A 26,942-nucleotide genomic window follows, 5' to 3' on the forward strand; every position below is an offset into this window, starting at 1 on the left:
GGCCAAGCTTGATGACTGTGGAGTAATTAGTTAGATATTTAGAGCCACGAATGTCAAATTTTCGTCTAAATAGTGCCAGACGTCGATATAATCAGGGGATGTGAAAATAGTTCGTACGTCGATGTAGTACTATAAACATCGAAATTGGGTAAAAAACGCCGGATTTCTGTCGAATTAAGTAAAAAATATGCAATTAATGGTAATTAACTTTAGATCGCTGAGGGACCTATAGTTTCGAAAAGAAACGAAGAAACATTGATGATGACGTCGCATCCGGCAGAAGGACGTAGATTCAGTGTAAGATTTCGCAAAATGAGTAAAGAATGCGGAGTTTGTCTTGAAATAGATAAAAAGATAGTCATGAAAAAGAGACAATAAGAACAAAAGAAAACAACGCAAAACAGAAAGGAAGCAAACGATTGCAAAAGAAGCAAATGATGTAAAACGCGGCAAATGAGTACAAAGAGTCGCATAAGAGCTTTCACCTAAACGCACTTAAGATGTATTTAAGCGCCTCCAACGCAGTTTTTCAAATGAAGCCTTCAGAGCCCGTATTCCTATTCTGCGCCGTTATCGAAAGTGTCACTCTCGCCCTCACCTCGAGGCATGCGATTGGTTTTGAGCTAACACAAGAACTGGAAGTGACGACCACTTCTGGTTCTGGCACTTCCGCCAAGCATATGCCTAGAGGTCAGGCGATAGCAACACCTTTGATAACAACGCAATTCCGACTATGTACCCATATCATTGTTCTCGGAACTGTACTTTATAGCTATTGACAAATTTTCATTTTTATCCGCGTCGATGCCTCAGGGGTAGGTTAGTTGCAAGCTTTTTGGGTGATTGGTCCAACTTCTGAAATTCATTTCTCGCATTTGTGTATCTATATTAAACTTGACTCATTGTCACATCCATAGGAAAAGTGTCTGTCTAGGGTCACCTTTTACACTACTGCTTTTCCTACACATTCTATTGTTTTGTGTATAATTTGTTCTGCTAACTGCGAATGCGCCAAGCAAGTGTACCGCGGCCATGGCGCGCTCCGATTCAATAACTGTCGGTACTAGTTGTCAGCGACTTGGATCTTGTTTGCCCTGTAATAATAATAAATAATAATTGGTTCACAGGAATGAAAAAGCACAGTGTCCCTCACACATGTCCTGTGCAACGCCTGAACCGTGCCCTAAGGGAGTGGAGGAAGGTGGAAGTGAAAGCGGAAAGAGAGAAAGGGGTGCCGTACAGGATAGCTCCGGAGTATTTACAACCACCTGGGGATCCTTAACGTGCACTAACATCTCACAGCTCACAGACCCCACTTCGTTTCACCTCCATCGAAACGCCGCCGCCGGCAACCGGGATCAAACCCGGGTACACTGGCAGAGTGGTCGGGCGTCTTACCACTACAGCACCGCGGCGGGCAACATTAATGGGATTATTCTATAAGCGATACGACGGAACGCAATAAATACATGGCGCTCGTGATTTTCTTGAGGTAGGTCCGCAGCAGATATGTTTTCCGAGCAAGAACATTGCAATTTTATTACTCCGATGGGCTAAACTAAGAACATAAGCCTCGTTACAGAGGTAATTTCTTCACATCATCCTTATAATACGATAGGTGACACTTGTAGCAAAACTGTAGTCTTGTAGACATATGTAGATAGCCTTCATTACTTGCAAACCGCGATGTGTGAAGTAAAAGTTATAAATTTATAGGATTCTGTCAGAGTAGTGATCATCCGAAACACTTCTGATATACATGCATCTGATTGGAAACACAATTGAGATTATAATATACTTGCTACTGGCAGCGGTTCATAGAGCAGTGCTTTATAAAGTGGGTCATCGTGTTTTATTCCAGCCAAGATCCTGACACTGCAATACATCATCATGGCATCCGAGTACGATAATTGCGACATACTACGTGTTCCCCATGGCGAGAACGGTAAGTATATGTGTCCTATGTGTCCGGTGGCATTTTATTTTTAATCGGAAAGGAGTTTCTGTCTGCCCAATTTATTTCTCGTGGCACATGCCACAATTGAGAAGGTAGGCCGCATTTCAATAATCAAATCAATCAATAAAGCAATGTTTATTTGTACACAAAGAAATACATAAAGAAGATTTGTAACGATAGCCGCGGCAGTAGACTTGTGTCGCAGTTGAAGTCTCCTCTAATTTTGAAGGAAAAACATTGGACCTTTGAGGCCTTGTTAATCAATGGACAGTCCTTACAGTGAGCTTTATTGCACCGTGTACATCCTGAGTCTTTATCACTGTTTTGTTTCGATAAGGTCACTATGTCTGATGTATTTTGCCCTTTCATACACGATGCAGAGTGGTTCAGGAAGTAGGCTTGTAACTGTTACAGAGGGGAAGAATATATGGGACATCTTTAGAATGACATTAACATGCGGGGTTGATGTTGTGTAGGTTAAGATGAGGTAGTTGGGAAACCAGAGTGCGCAGGCTGCTTGCGATTTAAGATGGTACGACAATCTTGCACTGCAGCATTTTTGAGGGCATCATCAATAATGGGCGGCGGCTAGTGCTGTCTGGCTCAGTACTTGCGGACCGTCTCACAGTTGGAAATGATGTCCTCCTCACGAAAGCCTATGCGCTTGAATCTTAGATCCTTGATTGATGGTATTCCCTTCTTGCATTGCTTTAGATGGCAACTTTCGATATGTAAGCACTGGTGTCGGTCCTTTGGCTTGCTAAATACTGATGTTATATGTTGGTTGTGACACACATGAAGCATGACATCCAGAAAGTAATTCCAGAGGCGGAGTAACTGTGAGAGGAGTAAGTATTGCTCTGAACATTGTAAAGCTTAGCGGTCAAATCCAGTAGTTCATCTTCACCATGACATCATATAAAAAAATATCGTCTCTAAATCTCCTATAGAAGCGGCTTGATGAAGCAACTTTCAAGAAATTCAGTTTCCAGAAAGCGCATAAATATTGACATAATTAGGACCAACCTTAGTGCCAAAGACGTGATTTATTTGTATATAGGGGGGGGGGGGAAGGGTCGAATTCGACGTTATTCATTTTTAACAATATGCATAGTTTTCTTTCTAAAGTCACGTCGTCAGTTAATTTCTCAAATTTAGAAGCTCTGTTAGAACTTACGCCTGCCCTGGTCATAACCGAGTGGGGTATAATAGTATACAAAGACACAACGTCGAGAGTAACAAGGAGGCTATTTGCAGGAATGGATAGCTCAACTATGTCAGAACGGAATTGAGCTGCGTCCTTGACAAAAAAGAGAAAGTGGGTGGGATATCGCTGATTAGGCTGTCGACAAAACTGGATAATTTTTATTTGGAGGGTCCCTCTCTCCGAAATGAAATGTCGACTGGGGTTATTCTCTATTTCGGCAGGCTGACATGCTGACGGTGGTTGAAGCGAACTCGCCACCTACGCTGCTACTTGCGCCATCCCTATGCGCCGGCTAGCTGATGTGGCTAAGGAACCATCGCTGCCATATTGGCCTGCATCTATAACGAGGCCAAAGAGACACGGTCGCAGCTGATTCCATTGTTTGAAGACATTATTGGATTCCACCCTTCTCAAATCTTTATAGGCGGACTAAGTATTCCTCAATGGTTTTTCACCACAGTATGTGTTGCTTAGAATGCCAAAATTCAAATTTCTACCTCGGACATAGCTCTCAGATTTAGGGACGCTTGTCTGGAGGGAGGAAGAAACCTGAAGGCATTACTTACTCCCTCAGGTTGCTTAGATTGTTATGGATGCGTGTAGAAGTTTAGTGAAAGAGGTTTAGGACAGGCTGCACAGGATACCTTAGAAACGAAACGAGACGAAAGCACGAAGTGATTGATTTTCAGCATAAATGGCTAGTGGATGCTTTTCAAATATTTCATGCGTATTTTCTGGCCAGAAATTAAAGTAGACATTTCTTTTTCTCATTCGCTCGAAATATGGGAACATTCATTTGTGTTAATCTGATTCGTTATTGAAAATAAAATGGGGGTTCATCTAGGCAGGAGCGCAGTGGTGTTGAAATCACAGTGTCTATCTAAGCAATATGTTTTACCAGGAGGTTTTTTAACGCCCTCAAAGAAATATGGTTCTGAGAAAACGCAACAAAGGTCTGAATATTTGGTGCAAAAGAATGATTCAATAAGAGCCAAAATTTGTTTCATTCTTAAAGTCATCCATTATAACCATCATTTTGTTTTACGCCGTGATGCAAGAAACATGGTGAAAAAATCTTCAGGCCCCGATAAGATACCAAACGCATTTTTGAAACGGTATGCAGAGTGGTGCGCGAAATACTTGTCAATTGTATACACTAGATCTTTGCGTGATGGTTCTTTACCGGATGACTGGCGGACAGCCGAGATTAAACCTTTGCACAAAATCGGCAAAAAAGCACACATTGAGAATTATCGGCCTATATCCCTGACGTCCACATCATGCAAAATTTTAGAACACATAATTCATAAACATATATTAGGTTTCTTGGAAGAGCACAAAGTACTTACAAATGTTCAACATGGTTTCAGGCGTGGGTTTTCTACAATTACACAATTAGTTGAGACAGTACACGATTTCGCTCAATCGATTAATCAGGGAAAACAAACCGATGCCATATTCATGGATTTTCGCAAAGCATTTGACAAGGTGTCGCATAACAAACTAATTCATAAACTAAGCTATTATATAAAAAACGACCAGATACTTACATGGATCACAGCCTACCTTTCAAACAGATGTCAATTTGTCACCCTAAACCATACTTCTTCTAACAGTGCCCAGGTTGTGTCCGGCGTCCCCCAGGGATCCGTTTTGGGACCACTTTTATTTTTGCTATTTATTAATGATATTGTGTCCGGCCTTTCTGTCCGCGTGAAGCTTTACGCAGATGATTGTATATTGTACAAAGAGGTTTCTTCTGTTGATGACCAGGTGTGTTTGAATAACGATCTAGAAAAGGTTATTGCGTGGTGCAACGATTGGCAGATGTGTATTAACTGTGAGAAAACCGTTTACATGAGAATTACACACAAGAAAAGTCCTCTTCATTTTGTGTACGGTACTAACAACACATCATTATTGGAGGCAACAGAATATAAATATTTGGGCTTATGGATTACTAACAACCTTTCATGGATGAAACACATAGATACGGTTGTAGCTAATTCACTGCACAAACTTTTTTTCTTGAGGCGCTCACTGAAGTCATCTCCGCCCAGTGTCCGCCTATTAGCTTACAACTCCCTCATCCGTCCACTGTTAGAATATGCCGTAATTATATGGGACGCTTTCACCTTAACTAACATTCATAAACTTTAGCGCATACAGCATAAGGTCGTTAGGTTTGTATTTAATTCATATGGCCGTGCGTCTGTCAGCGAGCTTGTGAAGCGTAGTGGATTACCTTCTGTGACTGAGCGCAATCGTATCTGCCGATTAAAGTTTCTTTTCCAGCTCGTAAAAGGTCATTATAATATTGTGAGCACTGTGTGGCGCTTCTTCTTCCACACGGCTGAACGTGCTGCAGCCACCGTAGTGCTGCTTCATCTTCATCCTGCTCCCTCTTGTAGATACCCATCGTCATCGCGGAGTGTGTTTGGCTGCAGTGTGCGACCAAGGCTTCAGGTCTGCAATAAAGCCTGATTCCCCAAGTCCGACCTTCGCGTTACCTTACAATATTAACACTTCCAATTATATTACTTACTCTTCAGGTTATAATACGAGACAAAGGCATGCACTAACAATAACCCCTGTGAACGCGCGAAATAACTGTTTTAAATATTCTTTCTTTCCGAGGACAATTACGGAATGGAATAAACTTAATAGCGAGACTGTAACTCAAAGTTCTTTACTAATGTTTGAAAAGTGCCTGCAAATTTTATGAATTTGAGTGCGTTTTTATGCTTGTATTTCTTTGTTTTTCCCACCCTGCTATGATCTGTACCAGATCGCAGTACCTATAAATAAATAAATAAAAAAAATGGTTTTAAATATACCCTACTTAACATGACAATAAATATTGTCACAAAATGAAGATTTGCCAGTAGTCACCAATGACCACGACAGCAAGCTAGGTAGTGCCAGCAGCGCAGAGTCAGAACTTTAGCTTCTTCGTCTCGAGAAGGCAGTTGCGCTCGCAATCAGCACGGAGCCAAAACGCCGTGCCACTGGCGCAGAGAAAAAAAATAGCACTGAAGGCAGTCGCTGTACACACACACACACACGCACAAACACACACACACATACACGTGTAATAGGGTTACAGGAGGATCACGTGGACCACCTCAGTGAGCGCAGAGCGTCGGGACTCTTGAAAGCCGTCAGGAACGAACTCATAGTCTAGGCCCCCACAGGTGTTAGCAGTTTCTACGTTTAGAAATATCGGCATGGAATTTTCTCGCTGCGGGCTCGGAGGCGTATTCGAAACCAGACCTACACACAGTCTCCAATTGCGTACCGAGCATCAAGGCATCGGAGGTTGTAGCGTTGGGTATCTCGGCGTTGTTGGCTTTGGATTCGCAGTCTGGCCAGCTGATGGGCCTCTTCGTAGAGTTGTAGAAAGGTGCGAAAATCGTCGTGCTGGTTTGCGTCGCCCATATGTGGAAAAATGTCATCAAGCATTGTGGTAACCTCGCGGCCGTTGACTAGCCGAAAAGGGGACATGTTCGGTATTTTTTGGTCCGCCGTATTGTATGCAAAAGTGACGTACGGTAGCACTCCATGCCATGTTTCGTGCTCCATGGTGACATACAACTAGAGCATGGCAGTGAGTGTTTTGTTCCGCCGTTCACTCAAGCAGTTCGTCTCAGGATGATATGGTGTCGTCTTCCTGTGTTCAGTATGACTTTGAAACAAAATGTTCTACATACTTTCAGCTGTGAATGTGGCACTCCGTCAGTAAAGAGTATCTGGTGCGCCATGACACAGAGCAGTGTGATGGATGAAAAACTGTGTAAACTCTATGGCTGTACCTGCTGTACCTTTGGGTAAAAACGGAGGATTCCGCTTAGTGTGTAAGGTAATCCGTATCGACGAGGACCCATCTGTTACAACAGTGCGAAAGTGGGAATGCTCAAAACATGTCCATACCAATCTGCTGGCAGACCCTTGATGGCGGGTCTGTTGGCTTCAAAATCCCTGTGGGTTTGGTCGGCGGCAGACTGCGCGATGTCCGTCGAGACGCTTATTGAAACCGTGTGAAACGTCTGCGTTACGATAAGGCAGTAAAAGTTTTCCTGGATCCTTGCAAGTGTTCTGGTGATTCCCAAATGTCCAGAAACTGGATCATTTCGGCAAGCTTGCAAAATCATCACATAGACTAAGAAGCACTACAATTAGGGACGGCCTACAGCGGGTTAAAAGAAGTTTTGCTTTATTAGAACCCCGTCGTACACACATAACGATGGTAGAACACGCCTCAGAGTTCAGAGATTGCCTTTCACTGAGGCGCTCTGCACTTATGGCATTTAAGAGCATGGCGTCGTCAGAAATATCATCGGTAGGGGCTCCGGCAGTGGGCAGTACGGGGCCTCCATGTCCGGTGTATCCTTCTATCATTGCGGGGATCTACAGCGGCATGTGATAGGTGATCGCGTCTGAGTGCTGGCAACTAGTCTTGCACCTGACAATTATATCGAATCCTGTAGTCGGCGACTTCATCTGACAAAGCAATCTGAGGGGTTCTTCAGGTTTGTGAGCCAACACAGTGCATGGTGGTCAGTAACTACACTGAAAGGTTTCCCATAAAGTACTGCCGGATTCTGGAAGTCACGCAAGCAAGTGCTCGACACTCTTTCTCAGTGACAGAATAGTTCGATTTAGCTTCAAACAGAATACAACTGGCGTAAGCAATGGCACGTTCCCGGCCGCCATTAATTTGAACTAGGACGGTGCCCAAGCCTATGGTGCTAGTATCAGTGTCAAGCTCTGTGTCGGCGTTTTCGTATTAAATGAGACAGTGTGGGAGGTCCTTTGGTGTGGCGTTGAAACTCGCGGAATGCTTGAACCTTCGGTACGTTCCAAGAAAAATGCGTGTCTGTCTTTGACACACGCATCACGGAATCGGAGAGTCGAGCGAAATATTTGACGAAGCGCCGCTACTAGGCACATAAGCCTAGAAATCGTAGAACTGCTTTCTGGCATCGAAGCAGAGGGAAGTTGGCAATAGCTGCTGTTTTGTTGCAATGCGGCAGGACAGCAACATGTTTTATAACATGTCCCAGGAAGTTGAGCTCAGTGCAAATAAAGTGACATTTCTCGTTTCTGAAGGCACGCCAAAATGGCGTTATGGCCTGCAGAATTGTTTTGAGGCGACGAGGTTAGTCCTTGAATGTTGGGACAAATATCACGTCATCAAAGTAAACAAGATATATCTGCCATGTGAGATCTACAAGGACTGTGACCATAAGTCGTTGGAAGGTTACCGGCCCAGAGCACACCCCAAAAGGCATAGTCTTGAACTCATAAAACCCATCCCGAGTAATAAAGGCTGTTTTCTCTCAGTCCCGCTGAACTACAGCTACTTTAATGTTTCTCGATTTCAGGCCCATTGAAGAGAAATATTTCGCAAAGCGTAGGCGATCTAGATCATTGTCGATTTGTGGCATGGAGTACACGTCTCTTTTAGTGATTTTGTTTACCCGGCGGTAATCCGCGCAAAACTTCAGCGTATAATCCTTTTTTTTTAAGAGGATGACCGGGAATGACAGATTCCGGGAGGGCTGGATGACATCGTCGCGAAGCACATCTGGTTTGGTGGGTGATAGCAGTGCGTCGAAGACACTCGGTAAGGTGACTGTCTAACAGGGGCATGATGTACTCGGTAATAATGCGATGCTTAGTGAGATGGTTCTTCCAACACGTGAAGAACTAGAGAAAGTCGCCCGATATCACTCAAGGGGGTATTTCACTTGTCGACGCTGCAGTTCAGAAAGCACGGAGTTAATGTCGGACGGTAAATCGGTTACAGGGCTGTCCGGATTGGTCGATCACACCATCGTAAGACCAGGAGCGTTTCAAATGTTTGATACCGCAAATACGAGCCACTTCTATCCAACTGCTTAGATGCTCACTGCCAAAACTCGCTAGTAGAATATTTGCCTTGCCGTCTTCGAGGAGACCAACTCCCCTGGCTAATGAAACACCACGCTTGAAAAGCAGAATCATTTGCTTTCCGCGACACCTTCAATGTTTAGCAGTGTCTCCGATGCGACAAACAACATCACACTGGAACGGGGCGGAATAGTGACGTGACCATAAAACATGTGCAGTGTCATCGGTCGGTCTAACGCACAGTCTATTCCGTTCTCTATCGATAACGTCACTTACTTTGGCTGAAAGTCAATAACTCCTCCATTTTCTGTTAAAAAACCCGTGCCAAGGTTTACGTCACCGGAACACCAAGCAAGTACGACGAATGTAGCTATATACGTTTCTTCTTGCATGGTTACCCTAGACGTGCATGTACGAGTAGGTGTAATGAAGCGGCCACTGGTAGTAACAAGTTGCGGACTTGTCCAGGGTGTAGTAAGTTTTTTCAGAGTAGCGGCGAATGGCCTAATCGGCGCCTGAATCCATGAGCGGTGTTACGTCGATTCCATCCACTGAAATGTTCACATCTGAGGTTGCAGCTGTAGTGGTGCCGGAATGTCGCGGGGTCTGGTCACAGCTGCGCTGCGGCATTAACTGGCTTTGTGTAGTCAGAGAACAGGGGTGTCGACGCAGCAGATCAGGGCAGAACATGTCGTGTCGTCGTGAAACGCTGTGGCCATCCGGTTGCACAACTGCAGGAGTTTGAGAATTTCGCCAATTAGCAACCTTCCCTCCAATGGTTGTCGCTTCTTGTTTTCCCGGCGGGGGCTAGGCGAGCGGAACCGCATCTGGCTGGCATTTTGACGTGTGCGAGGAATACTGGAGGAGTGATGGTGACCAGAAATATTTGTAGGGCATTCTGGATGCTTCAGTCAGGTACGTGTAAATCGCAGAGGGCTGTTCATTACGCTGCGGTTTTCGCGTGTCAGCACTAAATCCCGACAGACCATTAAACGGTAATTGCAGTTTCGGCGCAGATGACCAGCCTTGCCATAGTGGTACCACAGCGGGGGATGATGCTGAATCCGTCAGACATCCCTTTTGCGTGGACGCACCTGATCAGGTCGAGTGGGAGGTCCTGGTTGTATGTATGCAGGGGCCTCCCGGTGTGGACTTGGGGATGGGCAGGCACAACGAGTGACTGCGGTGTAGTTGACGGTCTCTGTGGCACTGGATGGAGAGGGCCGGGTGGAGTGAGTGCCTATTTAACCTTTTACTAAATCATCTGGGAAAGGGAAGAGACTTGTGATGGTGGTGAGGTCGAAAAGTGTTTTTGCAGCTTCTCGCGTACGACTGTTTTTATTGTCTCGAGTCGTAGGATAAGGCTACCAGTGTCGACGATGGCTGCTGCCGTCGGGATGGAGGGCCTCTCGTAGTTCTTGTTGAATATTCCGTATGCCACCTCCGCTACTGCGGTCTTCACGGCATGACATCTGGGCCATCCCACTGAAACCGGGTGATGGACGTATACGCACTGGAATCGCCAATTTTTCCCCGCGGGGTACGGCTGTGTGCGTGTGTGTTGTTTGTTGTGATCGGTGGGTGGCGCGTGAGAGGGATGCTCGTGTGCGTGCTCCCTTAAAGGGGAAGATAGCCACTCAGCGTTTCCGGAGCAATGCGTTTGTTCATTGAGACGCTCTCCGACCAGTGTCATAGTGAGTGTAGTTTGGACTCCTTAAAGTCATGTTGCTGTTGCTTTAAAAGTTCTCCCTAACGTCATTGAATAACGAACATATTTTTTTCGTGCCGAAACCCTGGAGTAAGCGAAGAACAACGGCAACTTGAAATCAGCGTTCCAACTGCAACGGACGACGTCGATGGAAGTTATGCGCACGGAACTGGACCGACTCAACGAGGAACTTGCGGGACTAACGACGACGGATGACCTCGACCCCCAGTAACAACACCGCATGGCGCAAATATCAGATGTGTTGGACATTGTTTCAAAATATCTGAAAGAGCTAGATGCCCTGATTGAGCCGCATGTGCGTGACGAAGGGCTCGCGGAAGAATACAAAGGTGTTCGTCAGTGCCAAGCTTTCATGACACGAATGCGGCAAAGCTTCGGCGTTTCAGTGAAATAAATTCTAACTGTGCAACAAGCACATTGAATGCAGAAGAAACCGCGTCCGGATCATCTGCTGCCCGCTCGGGACAAATGAGATTGCCTAAGCTGGAGCTTCAGAAATTCAGCGGCAACAAGCTCCACTGGCAACCGTTCTGGCAACCATTCCGGCAAGCAGTCCACGAGAATAACGGCTTGACCAGCATAGAAAAGTGCTTGTACCTGCGGACCGCGTTGACAGGAACAGCGGTGGCAGCTTTGACCGGCGTCTAAGCGACGGAGAAGAATTGCGCATACGCTGTAAAGACACTCCAAGAGCGTTTCGGGCGTCAGGACGTGCTCGTGCAAGAACACTTTACGCAGGTGTAAAACCTTCCCTAGGTTAGAGCTCTCAGTGAAGTGAACGCGCTGCGACGCCTCCACGATCATGTTCAGCGAAACATCGCAGGACTTGAAACTTTAGGTGTCAAATCGGACAGCTATGGTGCGATGCTGTGCACGGCTTTGCTTCGGGTATTGTCGGAAGAATGGACTGTTCAGTACCATAAGGCCCACAGTGCAGACAAGGATGTGCTCGACTGCTCTAGTCTCCAAGCCATTGTACAATCAGTTCGCCTGGAAGTGGAGAGCAGGTAAAAGGCCCACGGAGGAAGCACGAACGCTCCTCAGCAAACGCGACCTCACCGCGCCAGTGAACGGTGTCCCAACAGCGTCTACAACAAGGGCTCAGCGGCCAGCCTCCAGGTGGGTGCCACATTGAGCAAGGAAAGATGCCGTTGCTGCGCTTCAGAGAGGCATGAAGTGGCAGATTGCAATGCTCCGATATCAATCGATGAGAAGAAAAGCAAACTGCGAAGCGAAGGTAGGTGCTACCGATGCGCGAAAAAAGGGCATATGACGAAAGGGTGTAAGAATTGGACAATATGTTGCGCGAAGTGTGGCCGGCGACGCGCTTTGTGATCCACCGGCACCGAACGCCGAGGGTGAGACCGCTACTGGGTTGCACTCAACAGCGTCTCTTAGCAACAGCAATAAAAACGCCGTGCTGCTGCAGACGGCGCAGGTGTGGGTCGACGGACCGAAAAGAAAACGCCTCGCTCGCTGTCTGTTTGACGGAGGCAGTCAACGATCGTTTATAACAGAGGAGCTCTCGCGAATACTGGATCTTGAAGTGACTGCCGAAGAGGAAATGATCATTTAACCTTTCGGCGGCTCGACCAACGTTATAAATAAAACACGGCGCCGAGTGAAGCTCCGGCTACGAAGCCATTACGACCGCAAGGAGCACAGCATCGAAGCCCTCGAAATTGAAGAAATATGTTCCCACCCACTGCTGCTTCCAGAAAACGCTGTTGAGATTAATCAGGTGGCTGATTTGAAATTAGCGGATGTCACCATCTCACCAACTCGCCTAATCACACCAGGCATCGAAATTCTAATAGGCTCAGATTATTATTGGACTGTTGTGCACGCAAACGTAAAGAAAGTGCAAGGGGCCTTGTTTGCGCTCAAGACTGACTTCGGCTGGACATTGCAATGGCCGATACCACTGTCTGCTTCGGGTGTGTCGTGTACTACCGTTGCCGTTCTGAGCACCAGCGTCTGTGATATGGACGCCAACCTCAGATGAACTTCGAGCGTTCTGTGAGCTGGAGAGCCTCGGTATCTCCTCAAGCAGCTGCCTACTTGGAAGCGAGGAGCAGCAGGTAAGAGAAGACCACTCGTTCTCTGACTTTGACCAATGGGCGATACGAGGCGAGCCTCCCGTGGAAGGCACTTGACCAAGGGCTAGCCAGCAACGAAGTTGTAGCAAGAGAACGCCAGGTTGATGCGGCGTCTGAGACCCAACAAGATCAGTTTGATGGTCTATGATGCAGCCATCCGTGACTACCTAGATAAAGGCTTTGCTGAAAGGGTTCCGTCTGACGAAATCGACAGCACCTCGTCTCGAGTGTATAATATGCCTCACCATGCTGTTTTCCGTTCAGAGCGCTCTACCACCAAATTTCGCATAGTGTTTGATGCATCGTTGAAAGCACAAGGCGGCTTGTCACTTAACGATACCCTCACCACCGGTCCGAACCTAAACCCCGACCTGCTGTGGCATATTCTGAATTTTCGATGCCACAAAATTGCATTGACCGCCAACCTCGAGAAGACCTTCCTTCAGATTAGCATCAAACGTGATGGCCGCGTTGCACTACGATTCCTCTGGTATTCATCAGCGTCATATGAAGGCTCATCAGAGGGTGATATAGAGATCTGGCGCATGACAAGAGTGTGTTTTGGCGCCACACGTAGTCCCTTTATGTTGACTGCCACCATACGACATCACCTAGCTACCGTCTCTGAGGACCTCTGTCACTCCACACAAATCTTAGGCAGCTGCCTGCACGTCGACGATTTGATAACCGCAGTCATCAACACGGAATAGGCGACAAAATTTTATGAGGAGGCAAAGCAAATAATGAGCTCAGCAGGAATGAAACTACGAAAGTGGAGTTCCAACAACGAACTCCTACAACAATGGTTCGATGCTGACGGCATTGGAAATGCCTGCGCTGACACTGCGACGACGACTTCAGCCATTGCAATAGTGTTGGGGCTCGAGTGCGACAGAGGAAACGACGAGCTGATGTACTCCCTGAAAACGGCGCTGGAACTTCTTACTGTCAACAGGAACACTAAACGCTTCGCGCTCCAAGCCTCAGCGAGAATCTTTGATCCACTCGGTGTCCTGAGCCCAGTGACGATAACAGCGAGAATGCTGTTTCAAGAGCTTTTGGTACTTGGTTTAGATTGGGATGAGCCACTGCCGCAAAGTGTGAGTAAGAAATAGGGAAACTGGATCGATTCAATGCACCACCTCAGTGATATTTCCATCCCTCGTTGGTATGATAGCCAACCGAAGAGCAAAACCGAACTTCACATGTTCACGGACGCAGGCCCCCAGGCCTATGAAGCAGTTGCATACCTGAGATGGGAGAGCTTCAAGAAAACGTTTTCCCTTGTCATGGCCAAAACTCGTGTGGCATCGCTCAAGACGCTATACCTACCACGGCTAGAGATTCTCGGGGCCTTGATAGGGGCTCGAATGGTCGCATACCTCAAGGAATCCTTAGCTCTGAATATCAACAAGGTCACATTTTGGACAGATTTCATGATCGCTCTATATTGGGTGAAGGGATCAGCCGTTCAGTGGAAACCTTTTGTAGCCAACAGAGTCGGAGAGATCCAAGAGAAAACAAACCCAAGCGACTGGAGACACTGCCCAGGGATCAGCAACCCAGCAGACATCCTAACTCGGGCAATATCTGCAGACGCGCTCAAAAGGTGTGAAAAATGGGGGAAAGGGCCCAAGTGGCTTGAGGGGTCCCCAACAACCTGGCCTAACACAGCGGCTGATATTTCAAGCGAGAGAGCCGACGATGAAAGGATCAGTAAAAAGCTAGCGGTCAGCCATGTTGCAGACCAAGCACTTCCACCGGTGACAAAAATTACGCGCTTCAGCAATGTTAATCACCTACAGCGAGTCACAGCTTGGATGCGACGCTTTGTTCACAACTGTGATCCGAAACAGGATCGACTTGAGGCCCCGCTCAGCGCACCCGAAAACCAACAGGCGCAGAAATGTTTGCTCCAGGAGGTGTTTCCTGGGCGAGATAGAAGAACGCGCTCCTGCATCATCCGTTTACAGATGGAACTACAGTAAGACGGCCAATTCAACTTTTGCACCCATTGGAAGCCAGAAATTGTTGCGTTGGCGGCTGCGTTTCGATGGAGGCGAAACGAAGAGGCGTCCGTGTGCTGTGCGATGTCAGCGCACGTTAAAGATCCCCAGGTGGTCGAAATTACTCCGTAGCCCTCCACTACGGCTCCCCTTTCTCTCTTTCCACTTTCATTCCCACCTTCCTCCCTTCCCTTACGGCGCGGTTCAGGTGTCCACAGAGCAAGTGTGACAGATACTGCGCCTTTCTCTTCCTGTGAACCAACCAACCAACCAACCTAGCGCTCATTTGTTGGTGAGGATGTTGAAAATTTCGTATGCCGCCTGCGTTACTGCAGTCTTCACGGCACGACATCTGGGCCATCCCACTCACACCGGGGGATGGACGTATACGCACTGGAATCGCCCATTCTTCCCCGCAGAGTACGGCTGTGTGCGCGTGTGTTGTTTGTTGTGGTCGGTGGGTGGAGCGCGAGAGGGAGGCTTGTGTGCGTCCTCCCTTCAAAGAGAACATAGACACTCAGCGTTTCCGGAGCAGTGTGGTTGTTTATTGAGACGCTATTCGATCAGTGTCATAGTGAGTGTAGTTTGGACTATTAAAAGCCATGTTGTTTTAAAAGTTCTCCCTAACGTCATTCAATAACGAACAGTGCTTTGCTCGCATCTCGAGAGTCTTCTCCATGGTAGTGGCCTCGGACACACATTTCGGAATGGCCTCGACGGTACATGCGCTGAACGAACGAAGCTCTTTTATACTCCCCATCAAATAATGAACTTTTTCTCCTCGGACATGTTTGGATCAACCCGTTGGAAGAACTCCGTCATGTCCTCCAAATAAACTAAGACGCTCTCGTTGGGAAGCTGAACTCTTGCTTCAGGAGCATCTCGGCGGGTGCCTTTCGGAAAAGGGTGATAAGAGCTTGCGGGAACCGGTATATGAAATCACTCCGCAATGTCAGAGTGGTCTCGTGATTGAAATTTCAAACAAGCTGTGAGATACACCATTCAGCGTGAAAAATACATATTGCCTTTTGACCATCTGCTCAGCGATTGTACTCGGCTACGCGCTAAACTTTCTTTAACCAGTCTTCCTGGTCGTCATCATCTGGTGAGCCTTGAAAGGTCGGTAGGACCTGAGGTTTCTCCTATATGAAGGACGGCGCTCAGTTATCTACTTTTATGACCAAGGGCGATTGCGTGGTCCCTTAAGGTGGTGTAGGAGTAGAGGGGGTATCCTCAGAGTGCGATCTAATTGCACAGGCGCGAACACCGGCCCAAGGCGTCGAAGCCGGCGACTACACTGATATAGGCGTAATCTCGGGGGTTAGGAGATACCTTAGGGCTGGAGTCTCGGCTATCTGGATGGTTCTTGATATTGGCTTCATTACCTAGCACCCTCAACCGATGTCACGGAGCGAGGTTTTGGCAGACGTCATTGCTGACCACAGTGCGGCAGAGAGCTACGTCGGGCCAGCGGCTCAACGTCTGAACTGCGGCTTCCTCGCCTCGCGAAGGCAAGGGCTCGAGACCAGCGCAGAGCGTAGACGAGGGAAGCGCCTTGTCAATATTCAGGAAAAAAAATTAGGCAAGTCTAGGAAACCTGTGCGAAGTAGGTGCTGAGAACGTATTCATACGGATTCGTTGAAGGCTCCACTCGTCGTCAATCTGGCGGTACTGGTGTTGTTGTGAGCGAAAATTCACGAGCATGATGCTGACAGGTGGTACCTGACAGCTGACATGGCGGCGCGCTGACTGGACGCAGGTCTCGCAGGAGAGCCAACTCGGGCCTCTCGATTCATATGAGGGAGTGATATCGGAGTCCTCCTGTCAGGACCCTTGCATTCCCTTTACCCCTAGGCCACTCATGCATGTGCATAAGGTCTGGTTAACGCGGAAAGTTTTAAGTGTTCTGGCAGCCTATAGAGGATTTTACTTTTGATGCCTGGGCGCAGCCTTCTTAGTTTGATGGTGGCTCCCCGCATGAGCCAAACTGGGGAAGTCCGCTCCAGCTCCTCTTGACGCCATCTTGCTGGGTGCTGTACATGTTGATGCTGCGAAGCTGCAGTGTAAAATGCTGTTTCGCGGTGCTCGTGAAAGCTCTTTGTTTGAACGCGCCAGCGAACACTATACCATTTGTTTGGCATGGCGGCAGCTATTGAAAACGGCACTATCAGCCGGGGCGACTTTCGAAGGACCGTGCGCTCTACCTCCGCAGGCCGAACTAGTCGCTGTTAACTGTGAGGATGTATTTTTTGCACCTTTGACGACACATGAATTTTCAGTTATATATTATAATCGCAATGGCAACTCTACACACAAACACACAGTGAATAAACCGTATGGGCAGCTACCGAACGCGGAATACAGATACTGCGAAAGATGCTTTCGAGTCATTGCCGCATTCATTTAACGTGAAGTGCGACCCATTTCGATTTACGTTCGAGCTCTCCTGCTTCAACAATGTATACTTTTAGGTTAAACCACGGTTCAAGAACCGCACATAAAAGAAGTAGCGTCTTTTTCAGCGCTAGGGTAAAAGATGTACCATTCATCGGCGGTTTTATCCAGCATTGGTGTTTGTCCTGCGACGCAACAACATCGTATCCCCGTCCCGTGCGTCATAGCAGCATCGTTTGCATGGCGTATTGTCGAGCGAAATGTCCAAATCTCTTAGCTGCTTATTAACGAAGACAACAAATTTGCAGCAAGTGCATACAGCAGCGCTTACGAAAGCGACGCCGCCGGCGCGGCGGGCGATGGCGCTCTCGCCGTGCGCTTCCCTAGTAGTCGCTAGGCCTAAATTGTTTCGCAGCGAGGGCACATCCGAAGGCATTTTGTAATTTTTCAGCGCTAGGGTAAATGGCCTCTCATGTAACTGCCTTACTGCCGATTCCATTGAGTCAGTAAAAGAAAGGTTTAAATTTCGGTGACGCCTCAGCAGCGGAGCCAGCGTGCAGACGATGCGTCGCGCGCCGCACCAGCGGCAATGTATTGCGAAACGTATTTGCATTGCAGTTATCAATAACACGATATGGATAAAAAATATGCTAGAATTTTTTGTTTTTGCTGTGGGCCTATTGTTTAAGTGAAGAACACATTTTAGCACGCTCCTGCGCTGGCGGAAGAGATCGACCGTATCGTTGACGCGGAGAGTTTGCGGGAAGCACGGCCTGTCCGGAGTGCGTATTTTCTACGGCGGATGAAGTAAAATGGGAATAATATTCATGAGTCCGTCATTGGTACTAAGTCTATCAGGCTTATATAAAACGTTCATAGGCGAATTGAATTCAGGATAGACTGGAAAGCGGTGAAGCAGAAACGTATCACAGTCGTCCTCGGACTGTCGTTGCGTGCTTCCCGCATATGCTATCGGCAATCATGCAATACACGATCACGCATTGCTATCTCGATGACATTGCCACTAAAAGATGTGCTAATAAAGGCATTTAAGTCTCTCAAACGACAACATACCAAGGTGCAATGCCGCTCTGCTATGCATGAAGCGTGCGAATGTAGAGCCCACTTGGTACTGGCAACAATAGGCCCTCGCAAGGATAGTGGTTAGAGAGTGTTTTCCTCCTTTCCTGCTTTCTCTCGGTAAAACGGTCTCTAGCTCTCGGGCTATCACTCGTAAAAACGGAGCTCAAGTGTAGCATAAACGTTTTTCAAGGCACCACAGTGTAACCGGAAATTCTGGAACCTACCTTGTGCTCCTGTAATAATAATCTGCCTTAATTTTAACAACATCATGCGGCTAAGCCTTTGTTCAAATCTTAGAGTGTAGATAAAAACTTCTCACTCACGTACTAGCACATGATACTACTATAATGATACGGGCATTCTTACCTTCAAATGTAGACAGCAATTAAGGCTTCGCTATGAACGACATGCAAAATGACGGCCGCTGCGCTATCCCATGTTTGAATTAAACATCCGGAAGTCGAGCTAGCCATGCTCTCTCTTAGCACTATGTTGTTACGCGATCTTCATATCATGAATTTTCTTCGCAAATGCGAAAAAGCACTGCAATTAAAGTCGTATTTAGTATGCTTACCTAAGACGGCAACATAACGAACAGCGAACTACTTTATCTCATTTAGAGTTGAACAGTCACTTTTCATTCCTGTGTTCTATATTAATATATAGAAGTTTTTGAAGGAACATAGCCGTGTCGCAGTGATTTAAAATTGGAACTTTTTTTACCGGATATTCTTGCAATATCTCACTTGTCGAGTGCAGTACTATCTTTTTCGTCGTGCTTAGTTTTTCAAGTCGCTTCATTGGACTTTAGAGCAAACTGAAGATGGGGGTGGTGGACGTAAGGTGCAAGACAACAAATGGAACATGGTGCTGCACTCATGTCATAGAGAAAACATTGTGTATGGTTCTTGTTGAGAGTCGTTTCTCTAAATAGTTTTAGGCTTGCACGGACACACTTAGGCTTTAATGAGAGGAAAAACCCTTGATTGCCATTTACGGCCGCGCTCGCTATGAAATCGGTCGTTGGCACGGACATGAATGCCAAAGCTGCTAATTCATTTCGGTACGCTTAGAACACTAAAATGATTAACTTTAGCGCTTAGGAGTTGGGCGTGATAGCGTTTCAGGGTCCCGTTTGCAGTGAGCCTTCGCTAATTGCCCCTTTATTCCGCTTGAGCCAACGAGCCTTCGCGACTTACGTAATAAACAAAACAAACGCTTTCGTTGCCTAAGAGCAGAGTGCCCATCTCGCAATCCGAAAAGCCGTGTACGATTCCCACTTTATTCAAAATAACTATCTTTTTAGCCAGATTACTTTGGTTACAGCAACTTTCGTGGCAAATATGTTGTCAGTGTGAACACTTGGGGTATCGCTGGGTTGTAAGAAATGAGGTAACCTAATGATTTTACAAGGAAAGCTTATGAATTAGCTCGAAGAAGCGATATACAAGAGATCGGTGCTGGCACGATGTATTCGCATGCGGCGCAAAACTTCTCAACTGGTCGAGGCGCACATGAAAGGCTTGTTTCAATGGCGATACATGGGTAAATAAAAACAAACAAAACGAAAAGACAGCGAATTCCTTTTTGAAGCAATTGATCAGCCGTGGAAGCATACTCAGAGTAAACCAGGCCTGAACATAGACCTTGCTATTTAGCGCTAGTTCATAGGAGACACCCAGGTGGGGCATACATGCATTAGCTTCTGCTATATGGCTTCATCGTCATCAATGTATTCGGCTACACATAAAGGAACCTTTTATGCTGCAGTACACAGTAGGACAAACTTGCAGGACCAGGAATTAAAAAGAAATTGCAGTGGCAAACGGCAGCTTTCCTTGCAGTCTCGGATCACCGGCTCCAGCTTCCGAAACAACACGTTTGAAAACGACCTCTAGGCCGCTATTAGTGGCGCGTCTTATATGCGGTGCACGGTGGCCATTGCAGAGTTGTGATCTTGACCTAGATTCAGATATAATGTTTTGTATATGCAGGTTGCGAAATATGGGTCCGCCTTGACAAGATAAACGAAACCCACAGTCTGTGCTTTTTCATCTACGACCTGCTGTGCGGTCCTCAGAAGTTCATCACCTACGACCAAGACAAGTGCCGGAACAAAACAATTATTTAATAATAAAGATATCATGTAAGACCGACATTTACTCATGATGTCATATTGAAAACGTTTGTGGTATCTTATATGCGCTGTCAACCAGCATATGTATGACACGTTCTTTTTGGCTTTGGTTGCCATCCAAGCCACGTAGGTAAGTACAGTTCTTGCCCAAACTTTAGTGGCTAGGTGGTTTGCTTCTGAGGCACATCGTGCACCTCGCAATACATTTCCAGTGTTCGAAATCACCTAAAGATAACAAGTGCTTTGTTTCTAACCCCTACAATGGGAACGAGTTCTGATGACGCTAAAAAAGTGCCAATACTTGGCTCAGAAGTAGGCCCCTGGCCTGTAAACATTTCACAAACACAGTGAATATGTGTTCTTAAGAATGCGCGAGTTGATTTGACCACTGAGGCTGGTGCATTGGGCTATGACTAGACTCGTTCATAATGTTCGTGGTCTTTGCTTTCGCCACTTGTTCAGGATATTTTTGTACTCGCGTTATTCCCTTTGAAATAAAGCAGCGCCATGGAAGCAAGAATTGAAGTTCTACTGTAGCAAAGCAATGCGATGCTTGCTCAGCGGCATTGCGAAGGATCACGTAATGCTTCAGCAAAGCACCATTTAATTTTGTCCTTCTTAGATATTTCTCAAATATGCACGGAGCGTTCAAGTCTTCTGATAAAAGCAACGTAAGTAAGACAAGAGGATGTAAAGTCCTAAGTCACAGTAAAACAAACCAGAACAGGAGGCGGGGAAGGTAACTTCTTTGTGAATCCTGTCCGCGTAAGGTCGTTCCTGTCCCTTTTTGTCAATATCCTGCCACCTGTAGGGAGGTCATTGACAACGCCGAGGTGCCCTCGGCGTACCAATATTAACAAAAAGCAGACTTTCAACTGTTAGTAAACGTAGTGGCTAGGGAAACCAGAAAAATATCATCCCAAAGAAAGTGCAAGAGCCGGTTGTCTGGTGCGGGTCAAAGACCACATCTTCTGGGAGTTCCTTGGTAAGCCGTGAATGGAGGGCTTCGCGTGTGTAACCTTACAGTTCCATGTTCTAGGCTTCCAAATTAGGAGGAGCACGCAAGTTTTTGCGCCGCATAGATACGTTAACGTCTCACGTCTCTTGGTGTATGGGATTTTAACTTCTCAAGGCTACTGAGGCTATGAGAGGCGCCGTAGCAGATGACTCCAGATATTTGACCATCGTTGTTTTTTAACGTGCACTAACATTGCACAGCATACGGACGCCTTGCTTTTTGTCTCCATCGAAAAGCGACCGCTGAGGCCGGGATTCGATCCCACGTCTTTCGGCTCAGCGGTCGAGCTCCCTAACGATTCACTGCACCATCATGGCATTGCTCGCGTCAGAATCTTTACGCACGTGTTAAAGACACACTAAAGACGCCCAAATATACTATCAAAATTTAATAAACCGCATTTCGGGATATTGTTACCGCATATTCGGCAGCAAAAAATCGAATTCTGCTGAGATATTGTGATAAGAAGTTGCGGTTTTTTGTGTTCCAGCCGGTAGAATTCAAACTGTTTTCTCCTACTACGTGTAGGGCAGAATGACGTACACTATCACGCAAGAGGGGACTCCGTGAATGCTGTAGAGCTGACGCGGCCCGCGGCGTCGACCGGTTAGCATTCCTCAAGAACCAAAATGGCAACCGCGCACTCGCAATCGACAATCGGCTCACAATAAGTGACGACCACAGCCGAAATAAATAAAACGATGAAGAGAGTCATCTACCGAGCGATGGGCCTAAAAACGAAGAAAAAAAAACATGGAGCGCTTGTAATGAATAATACTTAACGTGTTTCTCAAGCTTCCGTATTAAAACGTCCCGTATCGCGCCAAACGGGTTTGAACCGGTTCTGTATTATCCCGTATACATTTCATATCGGTGTGACCAGTCCTGTATGAAGCTTAAACGGGTTTATACCGGACAGGATATGTCCGGTATTAATCAGAGTTCGGACGGTCCGAACCGGTATAGAGGTAATAAGAGCAGACCATTTCCAGTATGCATCTCATACAGGACTTAACTGAAACCGGACAAGCCCGTCATGAATGCAACTGATACGGGACAGAGTATTTTCGCTTCTCAACACAATTCGGGCGGATCGTGAAGCCCAACCAGGATTACCACATCGGAACATGCCTTCGCGCTAAATAAGTATGAAACCATACATATTATATGTTACAACTTTTCTGCATTGTGTACTACGCGTTATTTCGCAAATACCTATAGAAGATAGGAAGCTGTGGATGTGTGCGCAAGCAAGTACACACACGCATCGCGTTTTGTTTTTGCATGTGCAACAGTCGCTGCAGCTTGTACGATCTTGCGGTGCATCTTCATAATCTGCGACTGAAGATCTGCCACCTTCAACTCGAAAGTGCAAGCAAGAACGTAGCGTTACGTTAGCGAGGATAAAATACGGTCGAGAATAAATGAAACACATCGCTGACCATCGAAATATGCACAGGTTAGCCGGACATCGGAAGTCGCTTGCTTGAGTGTTTACGTATGCAAAACACTTGGTCGGAAGTAAATTCATTGACGTCGCTGCTGTGCTGGCAGCAGGTGAAGCTAAAACAAGCAGCATTACAAGTGTTGGTGCGCCGCATATATCTATATGTAGCAAAAATTGCATGCGTTAAAAGACGACGACAAAACACATCAGTACTAATGTTTGTCTGCAAGAATGCGATACATTGTAAAGATGCGGAACACGGATAACACTTTGTGATAGCCAGGAAAAAGAGTGAGCGTGTTAAAAGGGCGATCGTTCAATAACGACCACAGCGATGCTACACCCTACAAAAATACAAAAAGTACAGAAGAGCCATGCCGACTACATAAGCAATAATATAAACATTTGCATTGCATTCTGCCGTGGCGTAGTGCTGAGGAACTACGCCACGACAGTATTTTGCCGAAGTCAGGCAATAAATATAGAAGAAAGAAAACTGCCGTGGTGTAGTGGTTAAAGCGTGTGCTTGCTGGCCGAGAAGACAGAAGTTCGAATCACAACATGTAAATTTCTCTTCGTTCTTTTTTTCTTTTCTTTTTCAAATGTAATCGTGTTATTGTATAGCTCTGCATGCTTTTTCTAGCCTGGCGTCCAGTTTTGTTTCTTCAACCAGGGCCATGGACCATGCAGGAATTTCCGGAAAGGACTCCGCGCGGTTTCATTGCGGTTCAGCCTGTATCAATTAACCTAGCCCGTTACACTTTGTGGCACGGGCAGAGGCTCTTTATTTTTCTTTCCTTTTGCATGCCTCAACATAACATATGTATCAATTAACCAGACACCGGACGAACGCGTCATTTCTGGAACTGATACCAGGCAGAGTATGTCCGCTTCTGAACAGAAGCCGGGCGGATCGATGAAGCTCGACCAGAATGACCATGCCAGACACGCCAGCGCACTACATAAGCATGATACCAAACATATTATACAACTAATTTATATATAAAGAGCATGCTTCGTTTCACAAATACCTCGAAAATACGAAGCCGTCGAAGTGAGCGCTAGCAAGCATGTACGCGCGTCGCGTCGCTTTTGCGCGTACAACAGTCGCTTCAGCTCGTACGATCTTACGGTGCATCTTCATATATGCGACTGAAGATCTGCCGCCTTCAACGCGAAAGTGGAAGCACGAACGTATCATTTCGCTAGCGATGACAAAAAACTGCTCGAGAAAAAATAATCATCGCTGACCATCGAAAAATGCGCTGAGAGGCGCACACCGGGCGACGCGTTCTCGAATGTTTACATATTGAGACCGCTCAGTCGGAAGTGTATTCATTGACGTCGCTGCTTCGTGTTGCACGTGAGCCCAAAACGCCCAGTATTGCACGTATTAGTGCACCGGATATCTCTGTATGTAGAAAAACTTACAAGCGTTCGTAGACGAAGATAAATACACAAGCACTAGTAAATTATATATTGAGGTTTTCCTGCAAGATACGGGACATTTGTGAACCCTCGTGATAGCATGGAAAAAGATTCAGCGTGTTTAAAGGGCGATCGGTGAATTACGGCAACAATTTCTACAGCCAAGTAAAATATACGAAGTACAAAAGAGCAAAATTAGCTACATATACCGAATAATAACCACTGTAATCGTGAGCTCTGTGGAGTTGTGGTTGAGGTGTCCATCTCAAGACCATGAAAACCGAAGTTCTATTCCAGACTTGGCAATGAAAGTAATTTTTATATATTTTATTTACTTTTTTAAATATAGTCATGTTATGTTATATCGTTGCATGCTTTTTCCAGCCTGGCGACGCGTTTCTTTCCGGAAACGAGGGCCATCAACCATACAGGCCATTCCGGTATCAGAGCTCCGCGCGGTTTCATTCCGGACTTTGCAGGGCAGTACAAAAATTTCCTGAAATAGCCCACAATCCTGTATCCCAGATCCTCTACAGTAACACTGTATACAATTTCCTATACGAATTTTATACAGGATTTTTCAGTACGGTTTACGCTCCTTCTTGTACTGCGTATAAACAAACCGAGCCCTCGGTCATCGCGAAGCTTCCCGAAATGTTTACATACAAATAAGATCTAGTTACCAGCAAAATAGTGTCCTCGCTGCAGCGCTTGTTAGTTTTGAAGCTTCGTCGCACTTGTTTCCTACAAGGTTTCGTACTACAGCTCCGTATTCAGCGAAAATTACGCCCAAGGCAGCAAAGCATGTCCGAAGAGCTGGCGCCCCTAACTTTGCCAGCGCTGTGAAATTCCACATGGTAAAATGGTTCCAGTGCACGATATAGTGCGCATAGGCATGCAGAACATTAGTTGCAAGTCGTGAGAGCAGGCAGCATGCTCCGATGTTCAGAAAGTTGCGATTTTTAGACCGGCAGCAATGGCCTGTACACCTCAAAAAATGAAGTTACGTTATGAATGCGGCTGTGACATAATACGCAGAAACCTTTCCCGGCTTCCTAAATCCGGCGTCGCCGCGTGGTCAGCACCGAACGTTACGGACCTTGAGGTGTTGCTTTCTTTACAAAATGATTTTTTTTTTTTACTTTTAAAAGTGCTTCGTTAATTTTTAGACTTTATACCGGAGGCCCTTTTTTCTCCGGGTGACCAGTGCAATAGGGAAGGATGCAATAGGGGAACAATGACATTTGGAATAAGATCGACGCTCTCCTTCGTATGAGCGGCAAGTATGTCCCTTTTGTTTACGATGCGCGCAAATAGCACGTTAAAGCTCTTGTTGCCACAGTATGTGGGTCAGATGTGCCATGATTTAGTGAACAATTTAATAATAATGCATTTTTTCTTCGGCACTTAGCATATGTATGCTTTTCGTGGCGTACGTAGCTGCAGTCGAGTGGTCAGGTCAGGGTTAACGGGAGCTCGCAGTCGAAGTGGCGAAGACGGCGACATGTTGGCTCAGAAGTGTGAACGAAGGAGCGTGTCAGCGGCAGCGGATTTCGCTCGCTCGTGCCTCGGAATGCTCTAATGTGAACGAGCCAGGTGCATCTGCTGCTCCAAGCTCGTATTCCAGGCGCTGCAGGTCCAAAATGAAACTATCCGAGGACGCACGAAGTGCCTGAGCCGAAACTTGACCGAAACTGAAGCGGTGCCTGTGGCGCCTCCAGAGAGAGAGAAGTAACATTTATTGCACCCGTCAAAAGGTTGGTGAGGATCCGAGGCGAAGCTCTGTCCCAACCATGTCCTCCCCCTCAGCCGTCGACCTGGATCCCTTGGATCTTAGCAGCGGCCATGGCCGCTGCTAAGATCCAAGGAAGACGAGGAAGAAGATCCAAGACGAATGACTTCTCGTTGCCCTTTTTCGTCCTGCTTGAGAAGTAGTGCCTCCCAGGACTCATCTGTTCGGCCAGGTTCTAAAAATCTAGGACACGTCCATATCATATGGATCATGTCCGCTATGCCATTGCAACGTCTGCACCTGGGGCTAAAAATATCCGGGTGCCACTTGCTGTAAAGCTGGGGGTTCGGGAATACTCCAGTCTGTAGCTTACGTCACATAACCTCCTCGCTTTTGGTGAGTTGCTTACACATTTTTGGTAGTACTGATCTGCCTAATTTGTAATGATTTAGAATATATTGGTAGGTGTTAAGGTCATCGTCGAACTGCAGGGGCTCCCCTTCGCGCAAGGGGTACGGGGTTGCGCATAAGTCGTCACTGGGATCCCGGAATGTAGCTAATCCTCGGGCCAGTACGTGCGCTTTCTCGTTCCCCCGCAACCCCTGGTGCGCCGGTGTCCAAATGAGCGCGACCTGCTCTGCCGGTGGTGAACCACTGGCCAACACACTTGCTGCTATGGCCGAAATGCGGCCCGCGTCAAAGTTCCTAATCGCTGATTTCGAGTCTGTAACTATAATTTTCACCTGTTGTTGTGTTAGAGCTAGTGCGATGGCCACCTCTTCCGCCTCCGTTGGGGTCGAATTTCGGGTGCTG

At 46.7% G+C, this 26,942-nt stretch overlaps 1 protein-coding gene across 1 annotated transcript in view; it reads left to right on the forward strand.

The window, feature by feature from the left end:
• LOC146200435 (male-specific histamine-binding salivary protein-like) overlaps positions 1 to 20,535 on the forward strand; it is a 38,794-nt gene extending 18,259 nt beyond the window's left edge. Inside the window, exons 5-6 of the mRNA XM_084592945.1 lie at positions 1,862 to 1,945; positions 20,362 to 20,535. Of these exons, the coding sequence (XP_084449071.1) occupies positions 1,862 to 1,945; positions 20,362 to 20,498 (221 nt within the window). The 3' untranslated portion in view covers positions 20,499 to 20,535. The remainder of the gene's footprint in view (positions 1 to 1,861; positions 1,946 to 20,361) is intronic.
• The last annotated feature ends 6,407 nt before the right edge of the window (positions 20,536 to 26,942 follow it).

The sequence above is a fragment of the Amblyomma maculatum genome, chromosome 2 (genome assembly GCF_055883805.1).
Source record: "Amblyomma maculatum isolate TAMU_Amacu chromosome 2, ASM5588380v1, whole genome shotgun sequence".
Lineage (NCBI taxonomy): Eukaryota > Metazoa > Arthropoda > Arachnida > Ixodida > Ixodidae > Amblyomma > Amblyomma maculatum.